Source organism: Eptesicus fuscus, chromosome 11, assembly GCF_027574615.1.
Source record: "Eptesicus fuscus isolate TK198812 chromosome 11, DD_ASM_mEF_20220401, whole genome shotgun sequence".
Lineage (NCBI taxonomy): Eukaryota > Metazoa > Chordata > Mammalia > Chiroptera > Vespertilionidae > Eptesicus > Eptesicus fuscus.
Window position 1 is genome coordinate 22,163,778 of NC_072483.1, and position 23,219 is coordinate 22,186,996.

General features: G+C 41.8%; 1 protein-coding gene across 1 annotated transcript in view; it reads right to left on the reverse strand.

The window, feature by feature from the left end:
• The window catches only part of LRP1B (LDL receptor related protein 1B), a 1,704,605-nt gene that overhangs the window by 138,023 nt on the left and 1,543,363 nt on the right, over positions 1-23,219 (reverse strand). The window contains exons 67-68 of the mRNA XM_054723549.1: positions 16,813-16,929; positions 3,476-3,582 (exon numbers count right to left, since the gene is read on the reverse strand). Coding sequence (XP_054579524.1) covers positions 3,476-3,582; positions 16,813-16,929 — 224 coding nt within the window. The remainder of the gene's footprint in view (positions 1-3,475; positions 3,583-16,812; positions 16,930-23,219) is intronic.

Here is a 23,219-nt window from a genome sequence, read left to right on the forward strand (position 1 = left end):
GGCTGCCATCCTGATAGAAATGGAATGGGACAATGAAATGTCTTGCTGGGATTACGATTTTTTATTATTAAGGAATTTATAGTCTTGCCAAAATGTATTTGTCTGTTCCTTCCACAACCAGTGCAACTTTATCACAGCTTGTGAAATGAATCATCTTGATCTATTACTCTCTGCTTCTTAGTTTTACCCTCATGGAGGGATGAAGAGTTTACTTTCTACATTTCTATAATTTTCTCTTTGCTGATAGTAGTTTAACAGACTGCCTGCTATATAATTTGTTTTCTGCCTTCCTTTCTACTTCCCTTCTTTTCTCAAATATTAAGAGTTTACTCTTTGCCAGAGTGTTTCTTAAGTAAGAATATGAATCAAAATAAGATTTTCTCCCTGTACTTGATAAACTCATTGAGTATTAGAAAGGCCAGCACCTAAACCAACAATTGCAACAAAATACATTGTCAATGGTTTCAAACATACATATTCTTAAGGTATTTAAGCTTCACAGTGAAAGCTTAAACAGAAATGGAACTACCTAAGAAGACTTTTAATGTGTAAAGATAATTTGAAATGTGCCATATCTGAGGAGTAAGCTATGTAACAGTGAATGGCGTCAAAAGTGTTGGAGAAATAGTCATGTGAAAGGGATTTCATGTGTTTTATTCACTGCTGTATTCCTCATGCTCAGTGTTGTTCCTGGGACATAATAAGCATTCAATAAAAACTGATGAATAAATAAATGAATGATTGAATGAAGTAGCAAATGCAGAAAATAAGAGGCAATAGGGTGGTGAATGCCTGGAGCAGGATGGGAACCAGGTTGGGGGGGGGGCAATGAGGAGGAAAAAAAGGGGAATACTGTAGTACTCTCAACAGTAATAATATTTTAAAAAATTAAAGCATTCTCATGTAATTAAGCTCCACTGGGATAGGAATCATGTTTGTCTAGGTACCAAGTATCTATTAGACCATGATTATAATAACTGTTCAGTATATATTTGTAGAATTAGTGAAGGGTTATCTCAGCATTAAGACAAATTTCAGTGAAATAATTCATTAACCAATGGCACTGGTGTATCTTTATTGACAGCACAAAACAGTAGCAATTTTAGAAACAGTAGCAATTTTAGGCACTTTCTGTATCATCAGAAAATTTTGATCTACAATAAAGTATAGTTGTGTGTGTGTGTGTGTGTGTGTGCATTTACTTGTCGAGTATTTAATTAACATACACAGAAAGTCGAGAGACTAATGAGCCCCATGTGCCCACCATGCATGTTCAACCATTAACAATATTTCATGTGTCATACATCCTCTTCCCACTTATTTACATTCCAAACTATTTTAAAGTAAAAATAACAATATCAGAAAATTAACATCATGAAATTAACGAAAATTCCATAATATAAAGTTATTCTAAATCCTTACCCCAAATCTCCTTGTTTTATTAACTGTATAAATTATCACTTGGTACAATAAGGATCTAAAAGAGGTCTGAACATTGAATTTGGTTTGAATTTTTTTTAATGTGGGACTATTTCCCATTTTCCAAGTTTCTTAAATGAAATTTACTACTTAAAGATCATTTGTTCTGCAAAATTTCCCACATTCTACATTTGTCTGATTGAATATTAAGAATGCTGATACCTTAACAACCTCCAAAGTGAAAAATAAACCTTTTATTTTTCTAAAAATTATTATTGTATACATTTATTGTATTTCAATCCATTGCAACAATTTTATTAGTTATGATGCTCAAAATTTCCCTTTCATCACTGGAAATCTCTTCAAGTTTGCTCCTAAGTACTCTGGACACCATCCTGATAGTCTTGTCTGGTTTGACACGAGGTTAGCTGCTCATTTTGTCAATTTCCTTTCTAGGACCTGGAATTAGATGTCTACTTTAACATGAATAAGACTTTTGAAAAATAAATGTTTGATTTTGTACATGTACCTTAGACATTTCCTGCATAACATGAAAGGTAAAATCATAAGCCTTAAGCAATATATGACCTCCTCTTGATGTTTCATAGATTAAACAGGGCCTGATGAAAATATTTTTTAAAGAAAACAAAACGTTTTCATGGTATGAATAAGTTAGTGTGAAATGTGTTTATCCTGACTGGGGAATGTTTAATATAATCCTCGAATAAATAGATGCTAAATAAATATGTAGCTGAGCAATGTAAGAATTTAACTCCCATGAATAGAAATAGTATTTTTCAACTTCTGAGAAACTTTTACAACCTGGAGGTTTAGGTTTTCTGGCCTCCAGGTGAGAAGTTACAGCCATTGGTTTCTAAAATCCAGGCACCTGAATGGGATTAGAGGGATTTTTCAAGACAGTGAGATGTAATGCAGAATTGTGTAATCTTGATAAGAACGCCTGAAGACTGGGACAAAACAGTTCATGTGGGTTCTATAAATAATAAAGAGCTTTGGTTTCTCCCAAAGAGGCAGGAGCTTAGTGGACACTTCAGGGAGTTGGACCTGAAATACAGAAACCTCTGGAGCCCCCTGAGAGATTGTCTCTGGCCCCGCCCACAGCCAGCAGGGGGTCCGTCAGGAGGGGTAACTACATATGCATGTCAACCAAAGCAGCGGAGCTCCAGGGAGTCAGGTTCCCCAGAGGGAGCCCCAGTGGCCACTGAGGGCCAGGGACCACGTTTGTCCTTCATCTCTGACTGTGTTCCTGATATTAACATGCACAGTCATTAACAGAGAAAATCATGAGAAATGACTGTTGCTGATTTGCTCCCTGGTATTAAAAACTAAGGTCATCGGGTCATTTTAGATTTGACTAAGAAAAAATATAACCACACATCATGTATTATTTTTAAAGCATCATGGATGGAGTACTTAATAGGTGAAATACATAGAAACATAAATAATGAATTGTGTGAAGTAGCATAAATATTAGCACAACCTAAGTTTCCATAATTATCCAGAGAAATTCTAAACTTTTTCACTTAAGCTGTGTGTACACAGGCCTTATCATAAATGGATTGTGATTCATCATCTAAGCAAAAGTGAACCTGTAGTTTCATGAAAATTGATGACCCACGTGGACGTCTTTGAGACTATATCTATGGAGAAAGAGACTGGGGAGAAGAAACTGTTTTAAATGCATAAAATATCAGTCCTGCCTATGGATACTGTAGCAAATTTATGAACACATCCACTAACGGCACGGGCAGCAGCTAGAGGGAATAAGGTTTCCAAACATCCTTTTCCCAACCGAGCCATTCACCACTTGAGGTAAAACAGACTATAAAATTGACTGTCAATAGCAGCACAAACACTATTCCCTGTGCTGGGTGTGTGTAGCTCTGAGCTTAGATATAATATTATCTCAGAGTGTCAGGAGCAAAGTACATTTCAGAGCTGTCCTTGTCACACTCATTGGATTAAACAGTAATAATTATACATGTGATTCTAAAACACCACTTCAGTTCTTGTTTGATGTTGCAAAGTTGCCTACCTCATCAGAGCCATCTGCACAGTCAAAATCTCCATCACACCAAAACCTTGAGGAAACGCAGTCCCCATTGGCACAAAGAAAATCTTTCAACGTACAGGTCTGTGGCTCTGGGGACAGAAACAACAGCATAGGGTTATTCTATTATATGCAACTGCATTTTAAAATTTACATAACATACAACATGAGGTTAGCATTAATAAAAAAAAAAGTGGTTATAACTAATAAATTGTTTAGGAAAAATGTTTCATGAAGCATCTGAAGTACATAATATAATGACCTTCCCAATTTATTTCTAAAGTCATGAATAGAAAGTGGCATTATAGAAACAAATTGAAACAAAGACAAAAGATAAATAGCCCATTGTTCAATAAAAATACAGCAGCAAAGTAAAATAAAAGGCATAAAAATCTACATATTATAATATAACAGTAATCTTTCCCAGTTGTTGGAATTCTAAGTCATTTTATGTGTTTATTCGGAGTAAGACATTCTGTGAAACTCTTCCCACAGGGCTGTTTCCTAAATGAGGAGCCTAGCCTTTGGTTCTTTACTTTCTACTATCCTATATAATAAAGAGGTAATATGCAAATTTACCATCGCTGCAACACACAAATGGCTGCCCCCAGGTGGTCAAAGATGACTGACCCCATGTGGACACAAGATGGCCGCCACAAGATGGCTGGCAAGGGAGGGCAGTTGTGGGGGAACTAGGCCTGCAGGGGATGGCAATTAGGGTCAACCAGGCTGGCAAGGGAGGGCAGTTAGGGGTGACTGGGCCAGCAGGGGAGGGCAGTTGGGGGTGACCAGGCCAGCAGGGGAGGGAAATTAGGGGTGACCAGTCCTGCATGGGGGGACCCAGGCCTGCAGAAGAGGGCAGTTGGGGGTGACAAGGCCTGCAGGGGAGGGCAGTTAGGGGCACCAGGTGTGTAGGAGAGGGCAGTTAGGGGTGACAAGGCTGGCAGGGGAGGGCAGTTAGGGGCAAACAGGCTGGCAGGGAAGCAGTTAGGTGTCAATCAGGCTGGCAGGGGAGTGGTTAGTGGATGATCAGGCTGGCAGGCAGAAGCGGTTAGGGGCAATCAGGTAGGCAGGCAGGCGAGCAGTTGGGAACCAGCAGTCCTGGATTGTCAGAGGGATGTCCGACAGCCCATTGGGATCGGGCCTAAACTGCAGTCGGACATCCCTCAAGGGGTCCCAGATTGGAGAGGGTGCAGGCTGGGCTGAGGGACACACACACACACACACACACACACACACACACACACTGTGCATGAATTTTGTGCACCAGGCCTCTAGTGTATTATAATGACTTTCTAATTCTTCAATTTTGTCCCCAGATTCTCCAGAGTTCATAGAAGGGCACATGGGGGTATTATTGGATATGACTGGTGGATACAGGTTGAAGAAGCAGATGGAAGCTCTTTTTTTTTCTTTCTTTCTTTGAAAACTGCCTATTTGTTTATACAATTGTTTGCTTATGCCCTATGTAATTTACCTGTCATTTTGGGTAATTTTCTAGTTGTTGATTTAATGATGCTTACCATATCTCACACAGGACATAAGCCAAATAGTATGACTTCCTATCTTGCTTAAGTGGAGTGTATTTCATCTGGACAATAAAGTAGGATTGCAGAAATGTACTCCTGCAAGTAATCTCTATGACTGCTGGGAATCACATCTTGTTTAGTTTTTGTTCTCTAAACCGAACTGACATCCAGCATGATGAAAGACGTTTTCTCTACTGGTTAACTGTATTTATAGCTATCTTACAAACAACAATATTCTTATTTGGGTGAAGGAGAAAGAGGTAACTGAAATTACTTTCAAGGAACATCCCTATGAAGCCTAATCTCCTACATAAAGATTGTGAACAACTCAGCCTGCACTTGAATATTACTCTCACAACCCTCGGTTTCTAGTAATAGGGTAACATGTTGAATGCCTGGTATCATGAAAGCTCCTACATTTCTACATAAAGATCCCTGCTGAGTTCACTGGGGGAACGGTGGCAAGTGGAATATGTATCGGAACATTTTGTCATCACTTTATTTTAAAATGTGAACTTCAGGCTATATAATAAGACAAGCTGCTATTTTGAAGAATGGAAAAAAGCCACTAACTGGAGGATCCTCTTCATGCCTCAATACTCCTGTGTGAGCATAACAATCGTAGCTTCTTTTACTTTTCACCTTTGCCTATGTTTACATATATTATACAGTACTTGAATCTTAAAAAGCAACTTTATTAATATTAGTATTACTACTTATAACAGTAATAATTACTATCAGCTACTGATTGCTTATTTGGTGTTAAGCACTTAGGTGAAGTTAATGCTAAGTACTTGAATTACTTCATCAATCTTAAGTACTCTATAAGGTAGTGTTATTATTGGACCTTTTTTTGACGAGCGATCTGAGGCACAGAGAGGATAAGGAACTTACTCCAAATCACCCCATATGCAGAAGAGCTAATACTAAATTTGAACCTAGATGACCTGATACCAGGACCTATACTTCTTTGTTAGGCCATATTATTGCCTCCTGTACTGAGGAAGTAATTGCTTGCATATTACAGAGAGGATCATTAAATCCCTGAGAATTCAAGTTACTTTTCTGAGACAATTGGCTAATGATGTCCTTTTCATTTAATAAAAATCAAAGAGAACTGGTCATGTCCATTGATACTAGAGAAGGCAAAACATACAGTCTCAGAAATAAAGAGCTATGAAAGCCATCTTGTACAAAATTGAAGTAACTAGGTTCAGAAAATAAAACTGACTTTTAAAGCCATATTGTTAGTGGCAGAGCAGAAAGGTTTATAGACTCCAATTTCTCCACTGAGTATCCTACATAATAAAAGCCTAATATGCAAATCAACTGAATGGCAGAACAACTGGTGGAACGACCAGTCGCTATGACACACTGACCACCAGGGGGCAGATGTGCAATGCAGGAGCTGCCCCCAGCCTGCATGCCTCAGGCTAGCCAAGGCGGGTGCGAGCAGGGGCCCCCCAATTGCCCCGCCAGTTGCCCCGCAGAGAGAGAGGTGACTGGCAGTGGGGGCTGGGGCCAGCGAGTGGGTGGTGCCAGACCGGCCAAAGTGGGTGGCAGTGGGGGCCCCCTAATCACCCTGCCAATCACCCCACAGGTCGGCCCTGATCGCCGGCCAGGCTTAGGAACCCTACCTGTGCACAGATTTCGTGCACTGGGCCTCTAGTCTATATATATAAAAGCCCAGCGACCATAACTGCAGAACAACCAGGATGACTGGGGGCTACAATGCACACTGCGGCAGCCAACCAGCCTGATCCAGGCCCCGATCACCCCACCCTTCACCCCCTCACTCCATCCCCACCCCACCCCCAGCTAGCCTGGCTCAATAGGCCCTGAACAGGAGGAGGAGCTAAAATGGGGAGCATGGCAGGCAGCAGTGGAGGCGGTGCATACACCGCAACCTCCCAAGCCCCAAGACCCGGGGTGGGGGGGCAAGCAGCAGGGAGCGCCGGCCAGATCAGCCACCGCCCCTCCATCCCCCCAGCCACCATTGCTGTGCCTGGGGACTGCCAGCCATGGCCATGCTGCCCGATCCTCAAAAAGAGCTGCTGCCGCTGGCCAGCCCCAGGTCCCAGTGGTTTAGGGACCGGGAGGACAAAGCAGTGACGCCGAAAGGGGTGAGGCCAGTGCCACGGGCAAGGAGTCTGGTCGGAGGCTTGGCGCGGGAGCCAGGGAAGTGGTGCCCGGGAACTGGGCTTGAACCATGCCTGGCCATCGCCCGTTGTCATGGAAACTGCATCTACAAGTAAGGCGGGTGGGCGGGCAGGTGCCGCAGCCTCACAAATGGCATTGGGGACCCGGTCCCCAGACTGCTCCCTCCCTGCAGCACGCCTCTGCACCTTCCTTGTGCTCCCCACCTTGAGCACCAATCTCCCCCCCCGCCAGCCCCCACACACACCCGCTTCTCCACAGGCGAATATAAATGTTAGCGGATTGGTCGAAAACCTGAATTTCATTTTCCCAAAGACTTGGAAGAAAACAAAATACTATTAATTATTTCATTAAATGATCATCATTAGTCTGGCTTTTAAAACAGTCTTCAGAGGCACACCTCAACACCTGGTGCCGGAGTTGCCTGTATACAAGTTTCTTCCTACTGCCAAGGGGTTGGGGCTATTAAGGGGCTGTTAGAGGCCTCTTGGCCGGTTGTGATGAGATTGGGGTGTGTGTTTGCATACATGCCAGTGATCAGGACGCTGACAACAAAGCTATGGGCAGGCCTGCTGTCCCTAAACTGGGCTCTGTCCTGGGCAGAGAGATGACTTTAACCGGCCCTTACCTGTTCCATCCACAAATTGCCACACCCTACTCCCTCACGGTCCCCCCGCCCCCATCCTCCATTTCTCTCTCTCTCCACCAAAAACCAGAAATCCTAGGGTGTGTATGTCTAATTCAGGAGGGACAGCGTTGCCAGAGGGCTGGGGGTTGCCTTTCATTCCCAGCTTCCCGGATGTAGAGAACACCAACTCCTTCAGGGGGGATTGAAACTTGCAACCCCTTCAAGTGGCCAGCCTGGACTTGGGTGGTGAGTGGGCGAGGTTCAGCTTACCAGAAGTCTGGACTCTCCCAGGCTTTTGAAAATTGCCCTGGGTTCAGCCTCCCTTCACCTGACTCCCCCACTCCTGAACCAGAGCACTCAGGTGCCCATAGGGGACCAGGGGGTCGGAGGCATCCGGGCCCAGGGTTGCGGGAGGCTGCCGGCCTGGTAGTGCTGTTTTTCTAGGGACTGGGCAAGAGGGTGCTGTGTTGTGTGCTCTGAGAAAGCTTTGTTGTGGTGGAATGGGAGTGTGCAGTTTTGGAAATGTAACTTTCCAAGGCCTGGGGTGGTGGGTGCTCCCAGCGGAGGGGAAAGGCAGTGGGACTGGCCTTCGCGATCTTGGCAGCTGATTTAGGGGAATCCCTTTCTTAAGCCACCGCCTCTTATTGGTCATGTGGCGTGGCCTTAGGCATCTTTACCTCTGCTCTAGTACAAGATCTGAGCTGAGAGGAGGAGGCTTGGGGAATGCGTTGAATAAAATGGCAACATTCTGAAGGGAAGAGAAAAATCGACCATCTTACAAGCCAAAAAAGAAAAGAAAGACTTAAATCTGGAAAACCCATTTGTCCTATGTTAATTATTATATGAGAGAGGTTGGGGGTGGGGGCTAGGGGTGAAGGGAGAGGATAAGACTAAGATGGCTGCCTAGCCTGTCTTTCAACTTCTTCATCTAAGTAAAGTGAAAACAAAACTCTTTATCATTGCACATCAAGATGGCAAAAAGACAATAGGTAAATAAAGGTACCTTTTTTTGTTGGGTTACCACTACCATTCTTTGATGAGGGTAGCTCATGGTTCAGAACCTTTATACATCATCATCAAAGTAAATTATTTCTTTATAGGCACGGCCTACCTCCCATTAGTGTCACCAGGGTCGGGTGGATTAGGGAAAGGAAGCCAAGTGCCCAGTATTCAGTAATACTATCCACTAAAATGAGTTACTATCTATACAATGTTTACAACTCGGGCTGTCATAAAGCAGCACTTGCAATTTTCAACATCATCATAATTATTATTGTAGAAATATTGTACTTTATTAGATGTCATAGAGGTTTCCTATCCTAGGCAACAAATCTATCTATATAAAAGCCTAACATGCAAAGTGTCCCCTTGGGAGTTTGACTGACCGGGAGTTTGATTGCTCTCTATGATGTGTGCTGACCACCAGGGGGCAGCACAGAACAAATGAAGGCTCGGGCCCAGCAGCTGGCAGCCAGGGAAGGAAGGTGCCAGCCAGCAGATGGAAGGCCCCGATTGGCCCTGATTGCCGGCCATGCCTAGGGACCCTACCTGTGTATGAATTTTGTGCACCAGGCCTCTAGTATTATCATAAACCCTTGGTGGTAAGTTAGAAAGTTATAGGAATGTGGGTGTAAGCATCAGAGGAGAATTCTTAGAATACAATTAGTATAAATGACATGCTATACAAATAATCTTCTGATATAAATTCAGTGTGAAAGTACTAGAAATTCAAATAAGGCAGACAGCTTTTCTCTATATATAAACCTTAATCTAGTTGATCAAATTACTTGGCATTTTTACATCTATTGAATTGTTAGTTCCTAATAATGCAAAGATACGAGGAATTTTTTTGTACATCAATTACTTAGAAGGAATACATGCCATATATATTCCATTTGCTACTGATAAAAATAGTATAGATGTTGAGATTTTTCAAATATTTCAAATCTTTGATCTAGATTGTGAAATAATTTTAATGACAATAAAATTTTCTTGTTTTTAAGAGCAGAAATAATTGCCGAAGCAAAGTGTCCCTGCTGAAAACTGAACAAGGGAAACGATTAGCAGATGATGATGAAATAACAATAGACAATCTCATGCAAATATAAGAAAGTAGAAAGCATGTTAAATATAAAACATAGTTGGCAGTTAATAGCTCCACTACTATTTAAGCTATTCTCACATCTATGCCTAGAGTGTTTCCAACACAGTTTTAAAAATTAAATTCATTAAATCAGACTCATAAACAAAGAAGTCCAAAAGCAACTTTAAAAATACATTACTAATTTGTAAAATCTATGTCTTTAACCTTTTGTACTCGGATGTCGAGTGTGACTTGACACGGTTAGCATCGGTAGCAGCTCGAGAAAAAAGCAAGCGAGTGCAAAGGGTTAAATTTAGACATGAGATCATATTGGTTTTCTTATTTAAAGAAAAGGGGGGGAAACTGCAACAAAAAATAAAAATAAAAATGCAAAGGCAAGGTAACAAATATTTTTGGCTCTTGGACTAAAAAAGATAATGATCAGTGAAAAAAAATGAGAAGTGAAGAGAAATGAAATAGATTGTACTACTGATGTTCTTTTTCATGTTAAAAAAGAAAAAGTATTTTCATCTTATTTGGATTGATTGGGAATGAGTAGTGGTAATTTGGGGGGCTAAAACAATTAACAATACAGTTATTAAAACAAAAGGGTTATTTAGCATAATTCTAAAATAGGAATTTTTGTATGTTTTTACACAAACATTTTTCCTAGGTCTCATGCTGACTGATATTTGATTGTTTTCTCTTCCGTCTTATTATTGAAATGTGTAATATGTCCATTTGATTATGCTCTGCTAAGAGTGTACAAACTGAGTTAGATACAGGCCTTATCCCTTAGGAATTATTGTGGTTCAATAAGAACACAGAGACAAATATAAAGATAAGGACAGAGATATCTCTACAGATATTAAATACATGAATAAAATATTCTGCATAAAAATAAAAAAAATAAGAATACAGTAGTAATATTATAAACTAGGGGCCCGGTGCACAAAGATTCATGCACAGGCAGTGGGTCCCTCAGCCCGACCTGCACCCTCTCCAATCTGGGAGCCCTCAGGGGAGCCCTCTCCAATCCGGGAGTTCCTGTCTGTCTTTGCAATCACATGAGCGAATTGTCTGAGACCTCAACCCAGTTTGGTTTGTTGCTCACAGAATAATAGAGGCATTTTTTTTCTTTGCTTCATTGGTGGAGATTTCCTGGAAGTTTTAGGATATCTTCCTTTTAATTTTTCCTAGACACTCTGATTTTACGTATGTCTCTCACCTTTGCTTTCCCTTTATCCCCCAATGCAACAGTAACTTGCTCCAGGCTCACTTTGCTCTAGTGTCTAGGAGATTCGTCTGCCACCAGAACTATGATTCCAAGTATTCCTGGTGTTCCCTGTGCTCTGGGCTTCTGCTTCCAGTCCTGGGGCTGCCACCAGAACTACTGCTCCCAGAATTCCTGGTTCTCCCCATACTCCCTTCCTGCTCTGTCTTCATCCCATGGCCTCCAGCTCTGCCAAGTCCTCCAAGCCACCAGCTCTCCCTCTCTGCTCTCCGTCTAGCAGCTTGGGGAGCCAAGTTCCCCAAGCCACTCCACTCTCTGCCGGCTCTCCCGCTCTGTTCTCCACCCAGTGCCTGTGTATGCAAATTAACCCTCCATCTTTGTCAGGTTAATTTGCATACTCACTCCTGATCGGCTGGTGAGCATAGTGGAGGTACAGTCAATTTACATGTTTCTCTTTTATTATATAGAATATGTGTCAGGCACTGTGCTAGGCTCTGGATCATAGCACAACTCTAGACCATCTCCAGCTACTTAAATAGGAATCTACACTAATAAAAGAGAAAGATGCAAATTGACTGTACCTTCACAACGCCCACCAGCTGATCAGGAGTATGCAAATTAACCCAACAAAGATGGCGGGTTAATTTGCATACTCAGGCGCTGAACAGCTGGGGGCAGGGAGGGACACTTGTGCCATGGTGACGACGCAGGCATTCTGCACCACCCCAGCCACTCCGGGTCTCTGTGCAGTGTGGGAAGGTGGAAAGGTGGCTCTGGGCCTGAGCGAAGGCGGTGCCAGCAGCCAGGGGAAGAAAGGCCCATTCTTGCACGAATCTTCATGCATCGGGCCTCTAGTTTAAGATAAATGTGATAAATAAATGAGGCAATGAAATACAGGAAGTACTGGCTGACAGAATGGTGTTATGTAAAAACAAAACAAATTGCTGTTGTTTTTGAACTATACGGCTGATTCACTATCTCTGTTGAGTATGTTTCACTACTTAATATTAGCTTACAAAAGATGATAATAACATATCACTTCCCTTTTGGGTATATTGTTGTCATATATATATATATATATATATATATATATATATATAATTATATACATAATTGTGTAATATAATATTAAGTTATAATTAAAATATATAGATAGTAATTATAATACCTAGTAATTAAATATGTATAATGATATCAATTTTATTATAATTACACATACAAAATTATAATAGTTTCAATAGATAATAAGAAATTGGAAATACCTTGATAGCATTTTAATACAGCAACAGTATTACTTTCTAAGTCTGACTTCTACATGACTAATCTCTTGGTGCTCCTATAGATATGTTGTACTAGAGGCCCAATGCATCAAGATTCGTGCAAGAATGGGACTTCCTTCCCCTGGCTGCCAGCACCACCTTCACTCTGGCCCGAAGCTGCCTTTCTGCCTTCCCACGCTGCCCAGAGGCCTGGAGCAGCTGGGTTGGTGCAAAATGCCTGCATCGTCACCATGGCAAAGATGCAAGTGTCCCACCCCGCCCCTAGCCACTCAGGGCTTGCATATGCAAATTAACCCGCCATATTTGTTGGGTTAATTTTCATACTCACTCCTGATTGGCTGGTGGGCATCACGAAGGTACGCTCAATTAGCATGTTACTCTTTTATTAGGTAGATTATTTTCTAATTCTTCATAGACTCAGTTTCTCTATGTAGAACTGCTGGCATTTTCTATCTTTAAACCTCATTTCTTCTGACCTATTCAAGATGGTATCTTCAAACACCACTTTTTATCTAGATCCCTTGATCTTCCTATTATGTATTTTTACATATTTAACATGTTCCCAACTCTTATACTTGTCCTGTGTATGCTTTGTTTTCTTCCATGTCACTACTCTAATATGCTTATTCCAGTTCCCTATTATCTCTCTTCTGAACATTCATCAATATTACTTGTCTTAGGTCACAAGCTCAAAATGAAAAGGACCCACAGAGAGTCACACAGAACTGGGCATTTTACAGTGCAATGATGGATATCACAACCACCTCTCTTGCTTTTGCCTAAGACCTCCGTGACTACAATGATTTACCATGAAGTTTTTACTGTGACAAGTGAGAGGCAGTGTCCCTTCTTGTTTTTTTTTGTCAAAGGCTACAAATGTCAGCAAAATGGTACTCAGCCGCTCAGGAAGCCCCAACACTCAGAAGCAGGCATCTCAATACTCAGTTCTTCCCCTCCTTTTCTCATTACAGCACTAACCTAGCATCTCACACATTGGGATAGAGGTTTTCTAAGATTTAACATCCAATATTGCCTTTCCATCTTCCCTTTCTTGCTCTCAATAACTTCAGTTATAGGGCATTTTCTCTCAGGTATATTACATATAATTAACACTAAATGTATCTCAAACTAAGTAGTTATCCTACCTTATAATAGAGAAACATGCAAATTGACTGCACCTCCGCTATGCCCATGATTGGGCCTGCGAGAGGCTGGGGGCGGGACTCCGGGTGGCCTATCCGGCCGTTGAGAAGACAAAGATGACGGCGCCCAATCCTTTTAGTTCCGGGGGTCCCAGGGCGATCGCCAGCCTGGGGGGCGTGGCCGGGCCGAGCCCGGCACTCCCCGGGGGTCCCGGGGGCGATCGCCACCCAAGGGGGCGTGGCCGGGCCCAGCCAGGTGCTCCCCGGGGGTCCCCGGGGAGATCGCCACCCTGGGGGAGGGGGTGTGGCAGGACTCGCCCAGCCCTTCCCAGGGTCCCTGTGAACATTTCAGGCATGTGGTTGCTGAGACCCAGACCAGGCCTCTGGCCACACATTCATAGCTTTGCGGAGATCTAGGGCAGGGATCTCCCTCATCTGCAGAGAGACAGAGGTTGTGCAGTGCCCCCAAGACGTGGGTGGGCCCAGCCAGGGATCAAGGGGCATGGAAGGACTCCTGGGCAGAGGGGCAAGGACCCTCACCCCTGAGGCGGGGGTTAAGGGGTGGAGCCACCTCCGTGAAGGGGTGCTGCACTGCAGGGTACTGGACTGACTGACATGATTCAGAGAATCTCCCAGTGCTAATGGGCCTCGCTCAGGCGGCCTTCACACTTCAGAGGCAGTAACTACTGCTCCTGCCTTGACCCAAAAGCAAGCTCGCTACACCCTGCCCCATAGCAGAGCATGCCTAGGCAGTGAGTGGGAAGCCTTCCACCTGCTTCGGAGAAGGGGGGGCAGTAAAGAATGGGGGGAGAGGAAAGAATGTGGAGCATCCACAATGAGGAGGTGCTTGAGAAAGAGGCTGGGAAGCCTGACTGGAAGGTTTGTTCTGTTTGCTGGGCGGCTGCCCCTTAGGGAGCGCAAAGAGCATGGCTCTGAGGGCTTCCTGTGTGCTGAGTCAAGTTCCACAGCCAACTGGAATTGTCCTCAGTTTCCTGGTCTGTAAAATGGATGAAGGGTGTCCCAGTGCCTTCACTGAGCTTTGATGGCCAATTGAGATACTATATAAAGAAAATGAGGGAAGAAGTGAGAAAGAAAAGGAAGGACAAAAAACACAAAAGAAACACTGAAAGGAACCTGTAAACCCATTGTCACTTAAATAAGGAATATAGTCAGTAGTGTTGTAATGATGGTATGATGCCAGGTGGGTACTAGAAATATCGGGGAACACTTTGTAAAGTATATGATTGTCTAACCACTATTCTGTAACTAATATAAAACCTGAGACCAATACAAAATAATGTTGAATGTAAAGGAATGAAAATTGGAGTGAAATTTTTATAAATTTCAAAGTTTAAATAAAAGCTGTAAAGGAAGGAAGGGGGGAATAAAAAGTGTTTTTCATTTTGCCACTTCATTAAAAAGACAGTTGTCTTTATGTGGTGCTTTTATACTTTTCTAAGTCATTATCTCATTTTAATTTCCGGGCAACTTAAAGACAAGAGAAGTATTCCCTCCACTATTCAAAGAAAGGAAATCTTGGTGTCTGGTCCTAATGATTCAATCGTCAAGCCCTTATTGTAAAGCAGGGTTATTAAAATTTTCTATGCAGGGTCATATCTATACTAATAAAAGCCTTGGGGGTGATCAGGCCAGCAGGGGAGGGTATTTGGGGACAATCAGGCCCGCAGAGGAGCAGTTAGGGGGCAATCAGGCCAGCAAGGAAGCAGTTAGGGGGCAATCAGGCAGGTAGGTGAGCAGTTAGGAGCCAGCGGTCCCGGATTGTGAGAGGGATGTCCAACTGCAGGATTAGGCCCGATTGTTGAGTTGGGCCTAAACCTGAAGTTGGACATCCCCTGAGCGGTCCCATATTAGAGAGGGTGCAAGCTGGGCTGAGGGACACCCTCCCCAGTGCACAAATTTCGTGCACCGGGCCTCTAGTCTGTTATATTTAAGCTCTGAAATACAAATGAATTAAATAGAAAGTATATACAAAATTCTTTCTGTACTTACTCTCCTTTTTCTACCTACCTTACTCCATTAGATTTTTATTTCACTGGACAGAATCTGAGAACATGCCATTTAAAGATTTTTTTTTAAATGACCAATTTAAGGAATCTAGAACAAATGACTCTCTGCCATGCTTTCTACCTTTCTAAAGAGTATGATCAGTTGGGATATATCTATGTGAATAGGGAGCAATAAAGATTTCTGTATTCAGAGTATTCCATAGTAATAAAGATCCAGAGTTTTCATACTTAATGTACCTGATACTCAAACACTAGTCAGGTTAAGTTTTGAAAGTTATTAAAAAGATTAGTTGATGTTTTGCAAACTGAATAGCTTAACTGGTTTATTATGGCTGTAACTCTACTAACTGTATGCTTTTATATAATAAAACATTATGCTTTACCATAATATAAGAATTCCAATTTTGTTACCTGTGTCTTGGGAAATGAATGCTCTTAGTCCCGTTTATAAGAGTAAACATTATTGTTATCATCAAATCCTTTTTGGAAGTAGTAGAATATAAATATTTAATAAATAGAATTCGATTATCTTATGTTAAACATAATTAGATAGCTTTCTTTTTGTTTAAACCATAGTGTAAGAAAGTAGCAGTAAGATATATATTCAGAAATTAATGCTAGAATATAGAAACACTGTCACCATTTTACATATCCTCATACTTTTTAGAAAATAAATTTGTTGGGTAATTATTATGGTTTGAATTTACTACATAGAAATGCAGAAGGCAGATAATGATAATAGTGTTATTCTGTTTTCAGAGAAAAGCATCCTGAATAAATATGGTGTTCACCACTCCAGAGAGAATAAATGAATTTCCCTGAAAGAAGCTCATGGGTGGATTTGTAATGGGAAAAAATTTGCGACTGAAATGAAATGAATACCATCCGTTGAAGAATGGTATGTTTTGTGCTGTCTCCATATCACTCAGCTCTTTGTATGAGCATGCATCAAGCGCTTCCTTCACTGCATACTAATGGGGTGCATTAAGCCTCATGATACTTTCATACCAATTCTGATAACTATAAGAAAATAACTCCCAGGGTGAGCATTTCAAAAATTCTACCATTTGAAATTCAGGTCAATTTAGTCTGAATATTCTTGTCCAAATGTGAATATATGTATAAAAATGTGAGCTGCAGGACAGATAGGTTCGTATTCATACCTTCACTGAGCTAAAAAATGCTATCTGGCATTCTGAATAGGCTGCCAGCTCTCAACATTCTCAAGAAAGTGTTACTTACTACAGTTTTCTTCGTCGGAATTATCACTGCAGTCATTTTGGCCATCACACCGCCAGTGATCTGGAATACAGTTGTTGTTTTTACACTGGAATTCATGGGGTCCACAAGTTTTCTTATCTGTAATAGAAAGAACTAGGGTTTTCATTGTTGACTTCCATGAAAGCCTCCCTCACAGTATCCTCACTGCCAGGCCAATTCCAGGGCATATAACGTTTCCTCCGAATTTGATTAAATTCTAACTCAGAAGTATTCCCTAGAAAAATTGAAGGCAGATAATGAATAAAATTCATCTTTCTGTCTTGTTTTATGTTGTTATAGGTCATATATTCATCACAAGCTAATTACAAAGCAATTGTTTGGATCAACCATACAAACTCAACACAAAGCACAAATTAATGAAAACAAATGAATATCAAAATTATCCTAAACTTCCCTTCTCTTTAAAACACTCCCTCCCTATGCCACCTTCTATTTATGCTATAAAGCAGCAAAAGGAAATGGTTATCAATCAGACTCTGAGGTTGTCATCTTGTCTTTCTCCCCAAGGAGCTCTTATTCATAATCTACCTATAGTCAGCTGCTCCAATTTCATAAATCATAATAGTGCACAACATGCAAACCTTGTCAATTAATAAAGTGCCATCTCACTGGAACATCTAAACAATCTCAATGAGTATCAGGAGAGGTATTAACTCGCTCTTCACTTTACAAATGACAAAACAGGGACTCTTAGAAGTTTATGAACTTGATGAATTTTCACTACCATTAAATGGCACAGCCAATATAAAAAAGTATGCCCTTATTCCTGATTTAGTGCATTTTACAACAAATCTATGTCCATATGAGCCAGTTTCAGAATGCATGTGATAGAATTTATTTAATATTTAGATCATATATTTAAAAAATTTCTTTGAATAATATCTAATTGTACATAGTCTAAAACAGTGCTTCTTAAATTTTAACATGCATACTTATAAATCACTTGGGAATTTTGCTAAAATAGAGATACTGATTGAGTAAATCTGGATTTCTAACAAGCTCTTTAATGATAACATTTTTCTTGGTCTATGAAACACACTGAATAGCAAGGGTCTAAATCATCAAGATGATATAAATTCAATAACATAAAAATAATAAAATTATACATGCTCGTATACAAATTAAACACATTTATTTCCATTTCATATACTTAGATACACTCCTTATTCTCAGACATATTAAAGAAAAACAATGAAGTGTTTAACAATTTACACTGGTGAAATAAATTAACTAAAGGAGAAGATCAGCCCTTTGGTGATGGTTGCTACACTTTACTTCAAAATACATCTTATATAATTGAGATTCAAATAGTATTATAAAAGCAAAAGTGATTTATATCCTACCTAATAATAGACAAATATGCAAATTGACCATACCTCCGACACACCCACAAGCCATACCCAAAAGCCACACCTACCATCCAATCAGAGCGAGTATGCAAATTAACCCAAACCAAGATGGCTACAGCCACAGAGAGTAAGGTTTCCTAGGTAACAGAGGAAGCCAAGCTTTCCACCTCCCCTGGCCAGGCCTAAGCCTCCACTCAAGCTACAAAGTTTCAATTGCAGAAAGTAAACAAATTCAAACAAATGGTGGCAAAATGGAGCTTGAGAGAGCAGGCCAGGGTTGCTGTAGGCAACAGGGGAAGCAAAGCTTTCCGCACACCCTGGCCGGGCCCACCCGCTTAAGGCAACAAAGTTTCAATTATAACCCTAACACAAATGCCTGCAGGCCTCAGAGGGAGCCCCAGGCTTGGCTCCGCTCCAGGTTACAAAGTTTCAATTGTAGAAGGAAAATAAATTCCAGATACCAGGGCCTCCGCTTTCGTTGCCAGGGGGTGTGGCCGGCCTGCAAACCACCATAGGCCCCTCGCTCAGGCTGCCCCAGGCCCCAAGGGAACCCCCACCTGATCCGGGACACCCTTCAGGGCAAACCAGCTGGCCCCCACCCCTGTACCAGGCCTCTATCCTATCTAATAAAAGAGTAATATGCAGATTGATCATCACTGCAACACACAATATAGCTGCCCCCATGTGGTAAAGATCCTGCCCCCATGTGGACACAAGATGGCCACCACAAGATGGCCAACAGGAGAGGGCAGTTGGGAGGCACCCGGCCTGCAAGGGAGGGCAGTTGAGAAGGACTAGGCCTGCAATGGAGGGCAGTTAGAGGTGATCAACCCTGCAGGAGAGGGCAGTTAGGGGTGACCAGGCCGGCAGAGGAGGGAAGTTGGGGGCAAACAGGCTGGCAGCAGAGTGGTTAGGGGGTGATCAGGCTGGCAGGCAGAAGTGGTTAGGGGCAATCAGGAAGGCAGGCAGGCAAGCAGTTGGGAGCCAGTAGTCCTGGATTGTGAGAGGGATGTCCAACTGCCCGTTTAGGCCCGATCGGGCAGTCGGACATCCCTCGAGGGGTCCCATATTGGAGAGGGTACAGGCTGGGCTGAGGGACAATCCCCTCCGTGCACGAATTTCGTGCACCGGGCCTCTAGTATAATTATAAAATTTAAATAATGAACATCTATTGAGAACTCAGTTTACCTCTTAGCTACACATTTTCATAAATATGTTCACCCTCAATCTTCCTAACATCTGTAAAAGGTATTATTACATGCATTTAAATACACAAGAAACATAAGTCTTAGAGTTTAAGTTACTTCTCCAATATTATAAAGCTATTAAATGACAAAAGGGAAATTTATATACAGATTCCACTCCAGAATATTCTACACTTCTGTAGAAATTCTCATGATAGATTTCAAACACATTTTTCACCTAAATAGCTAGATGATAGCTAGATAATAGATAGATAGATAGATAGAAGATAGATAGATAGATAGATAGATAGATAGATAGATAGATAGATAGATGATAGGTAGATTATAGATACCCCCTATATTCTCTTCCCTTTCTTCTCCCCTTTCTTCCTTCATGCCTGTCTACCTGCTAATGATGACTCAGAATGTAATGTGTGTCACTGTGTTGTATGCTATTTTATAATATATCCTTTTTGCCTGTGTCATACATAACTTTAAAATTTGCTTAAAATCTACAGAATTTTTAATGTAGCATTCTACACATCTCAGTCAATCAAGAAATATGTCAGAATGGTTGGTATTTGAACAATGACCATTCAAAATATAGGGTTTGGCACTACACTATTTAAATGGTTCCTTCATTTTAGTAAATAAAACAAACTCTTCTGAATCTATTACTTTATTTATAACATCGGTTTATATAGTCCTGGTCATGTGTTCCTTGCATTATTAATTTTTTAAAAAATGTTTTTATTGATTCTAAAGAGGAAAGAAGGGAGTGAGAGAGAGAGAAACATCAAAATGAGAGAGAAACATTGATCAGCTGCCGCCTACACACCTCCTATTGGTGTTTGAGCCTGTAACCCAGGCATGTGCCCTGACTGAGAGTCAAAACAATTTTTTTGGTGCATGGGATGATGCTCAACCAACTGAGTCACACCAGCCAGGGCTGCTTTCATTATTTTTATATATTGTTTTAAAGTTTTAGAATATATAATGTAAGAAAAATCAGACTGGATCAGACAAACAGATAATGTGATCTAATATTAAAACATTAGCTCCAAGCAATTCTCCATGACTGCAAAGGTTAATAAGTGGTACTGAGTATCAATACAATCCATGTTTGTTTTTTTAGTTTTTCACCCTAAATCCTATTTGTATTTTTTTGTTTGTTTGTTTAAACATTTGTATCATATTTTGTGTTTGAAAGAGTTCTGTATTTATCTTTTAAGAACAAGTTACACTTCATTTCTAAGATGTTCATTTGGGGCATTCAGAAACAGTAACATGGAAAGATTAATTGCCTTATGTAAGGTTATTCAGATTTTATGTTTTCAAGTTATTCAACGTTTGGATCCATAACATTATTAATTAAAATTACACATACAAACTATATCTGTATTTAAAATCTTTTTAGACATGTTTGAAGGCACACATATATGTGTGTGTGTGTGTGTGTGTGTGTGTGTGTGTGTGTGTGTGTATATATATATATATATACAGTATATATACACATACCCACATATGTATGACATTTTAATAGAAAAATGATGCAGGGTCTAAAGCAGTGGTTCTCAAATTAGCTCTGTATTAAAATCACCTGGGGGGTTTTAAAAACCCCTTGTCATTCCATATGTCATATCAATATAATCAGAGTCTCTGGGATGGAGCCCAAGCATCAGTATTTGTATTAAATTTAGCCTGGTAATTCCAATGAACAGCCAAGATTGAAAATCAATGGCCCATAAAACTAATTGCAGAACAGAATATATGTAATCCCACATCATAATACTCTAGTGTAATTAATATAAACTGTTCATGATATACAGAGTTTTCTCTTAATTCATATTGTTAAACAGCATTGGAAAGTATATTATTTCACTTTGGATGTTGGAAATATAGAGAACGCAAATATAGCACAGTCATGCACCATTTAATAGGGTACATTCTGAGAATTATTAGCCAATTTTGTCAGTGTGCAATCATAGAGTGTGCTTTCACAAACCAAGATGGTAAAACCTACTGCACAACTAAGTTACATGGTAGAGCCTATAGCTCTCTAAAGTCTAGCCCAAGAGAAAGTAATGCAATTAACAGATATGGTAAACAGGAGATGTATGAGGCTGCTGCCAGTGTAACATGGCAAACTGTTTTACAACAAATATTTTTTATATAAGTAGAAAGAGTACACTCTAAAATAATGATTAAAAGTAACCTATCTAATAATAGACAAATATGCAAATTGACTATACCTCCGACACACTCACAAGCCACACCCACAAGCCACACCCACCACCCAATCAGAGCAAGTATGCAAATTAACCCAAACCAAGATGGCTACAGCCACAGAGAGCAAGGTTTCCTAGGTAACAGAGGAAGCCAAGCTTTCCGCCTGCCCTGGCCAGGCCTAAGCCTCCACTCAAGCTACAAAGTTTCAATTGCAGAAAGTAAACAAATTCAAACAAATGGCGGCAGAATGGAGCTTGAGAGAGCAGGCCAGGGTTGCCTCCAGCAACAGGGGAAGCAAAGCTTTCCACACACCCTAGCCGGGCCCACCCGCTTAAGGCAACAAAGTTTCAATTATAACCCCAACACAAATGGCTGCCAGGCCTCGGAGGGAGCCCCAGGCTTGGCTCTGCTCCAGGTTACAAAGTTTCAATTGTAGAAGGAAAATAAATTCCAGATACCAGGGCCTCTGCTTGAGTTGCCAGGGGGCGTGGCCGGCCTGCAAACCACCATAGGCCCCTCGTTCAGGCTGCCCCACACCCCAAGGGAACCCCCACCTGATCCAGGATGCCCTTCAGGACAAACCAGCTGGCCCCACCCCTGTACCAGGCTTCTATCCTATCTAATAAAAGAGTAATATGCAGATTGATTATCACTGCAACACACAATATAGCTGCCCCCATGTGGTCAAAGATCCTGCCTCCATGTGGACACAAGATGGCCACCACAAGATGGCCAGCAGGAGAGGGCAGTTGGGAGGCACCCAGCCTGCAAGGGAGGGCAGTTGAAGGGACCAAGCCTGCAAGGGAGGGCAGTTGGAGGTGATCAGCCCTGCAGGAGAGGGCAGTTAGGGGTGACCAGGCCGGCAGAGGAGGGAAGTTGGGGGCAAACAGGCTGGCAGCGGAGTGGTTAGGGGGTGATCAGGCTGGCAGGCAGAAGTGGTTAGGGGCAATCAGGAAGGCAGGCAGGCAAGCAGTTGGGAGCCAGCAGTCCTGGATTGTGAGAGGGATGTCCCTGGGATTGGGCCTAAACGGGCAGTCAGACATCCCTTGAGGGGTCCCATTTTGGAGAGGGTACAGGCTGGGCTGAGGGACAACCCCCCTCCGTGCACGAATTTCGTGCACCGGGCCTCTAGTAATATAATAAATACATAAACCAGTAATATAGTTGTTTACTATCAAGTACTATATGCTGTTCATAATTGTATGTACTATACTTTCCTATGACAGGCAGAGCAGTATATTAGTTTATATCTACATCACAACAAATACCTGAGTAGTGTGTTGCACTACTACTTAGGTATAGGAATTTTTCAGCTTCATTATAGTATTACTAGAGGCCCAGTGCACAAAATTCGTGCATGGGGTGTGTGTTCCACAGCCCAGCCTGCAACCTCTCCAATCTGGGACCCCTCGAGGGATGTCCGGCTGCCCGTTTAGGCCCAATCCTACCAGGATAGGGCCTAAACGGGCAGCCGGACATCCCTCTCACAATCCAGGACTGCTGGCTCACAACTGCTCGCCTGCCTGCCTTTCTGATTACCCCTAACCACTTCTGCCTGCCAGCCTGATCACCCCCAAACCACTCCCCTGCCAGTCTGATTGATGCC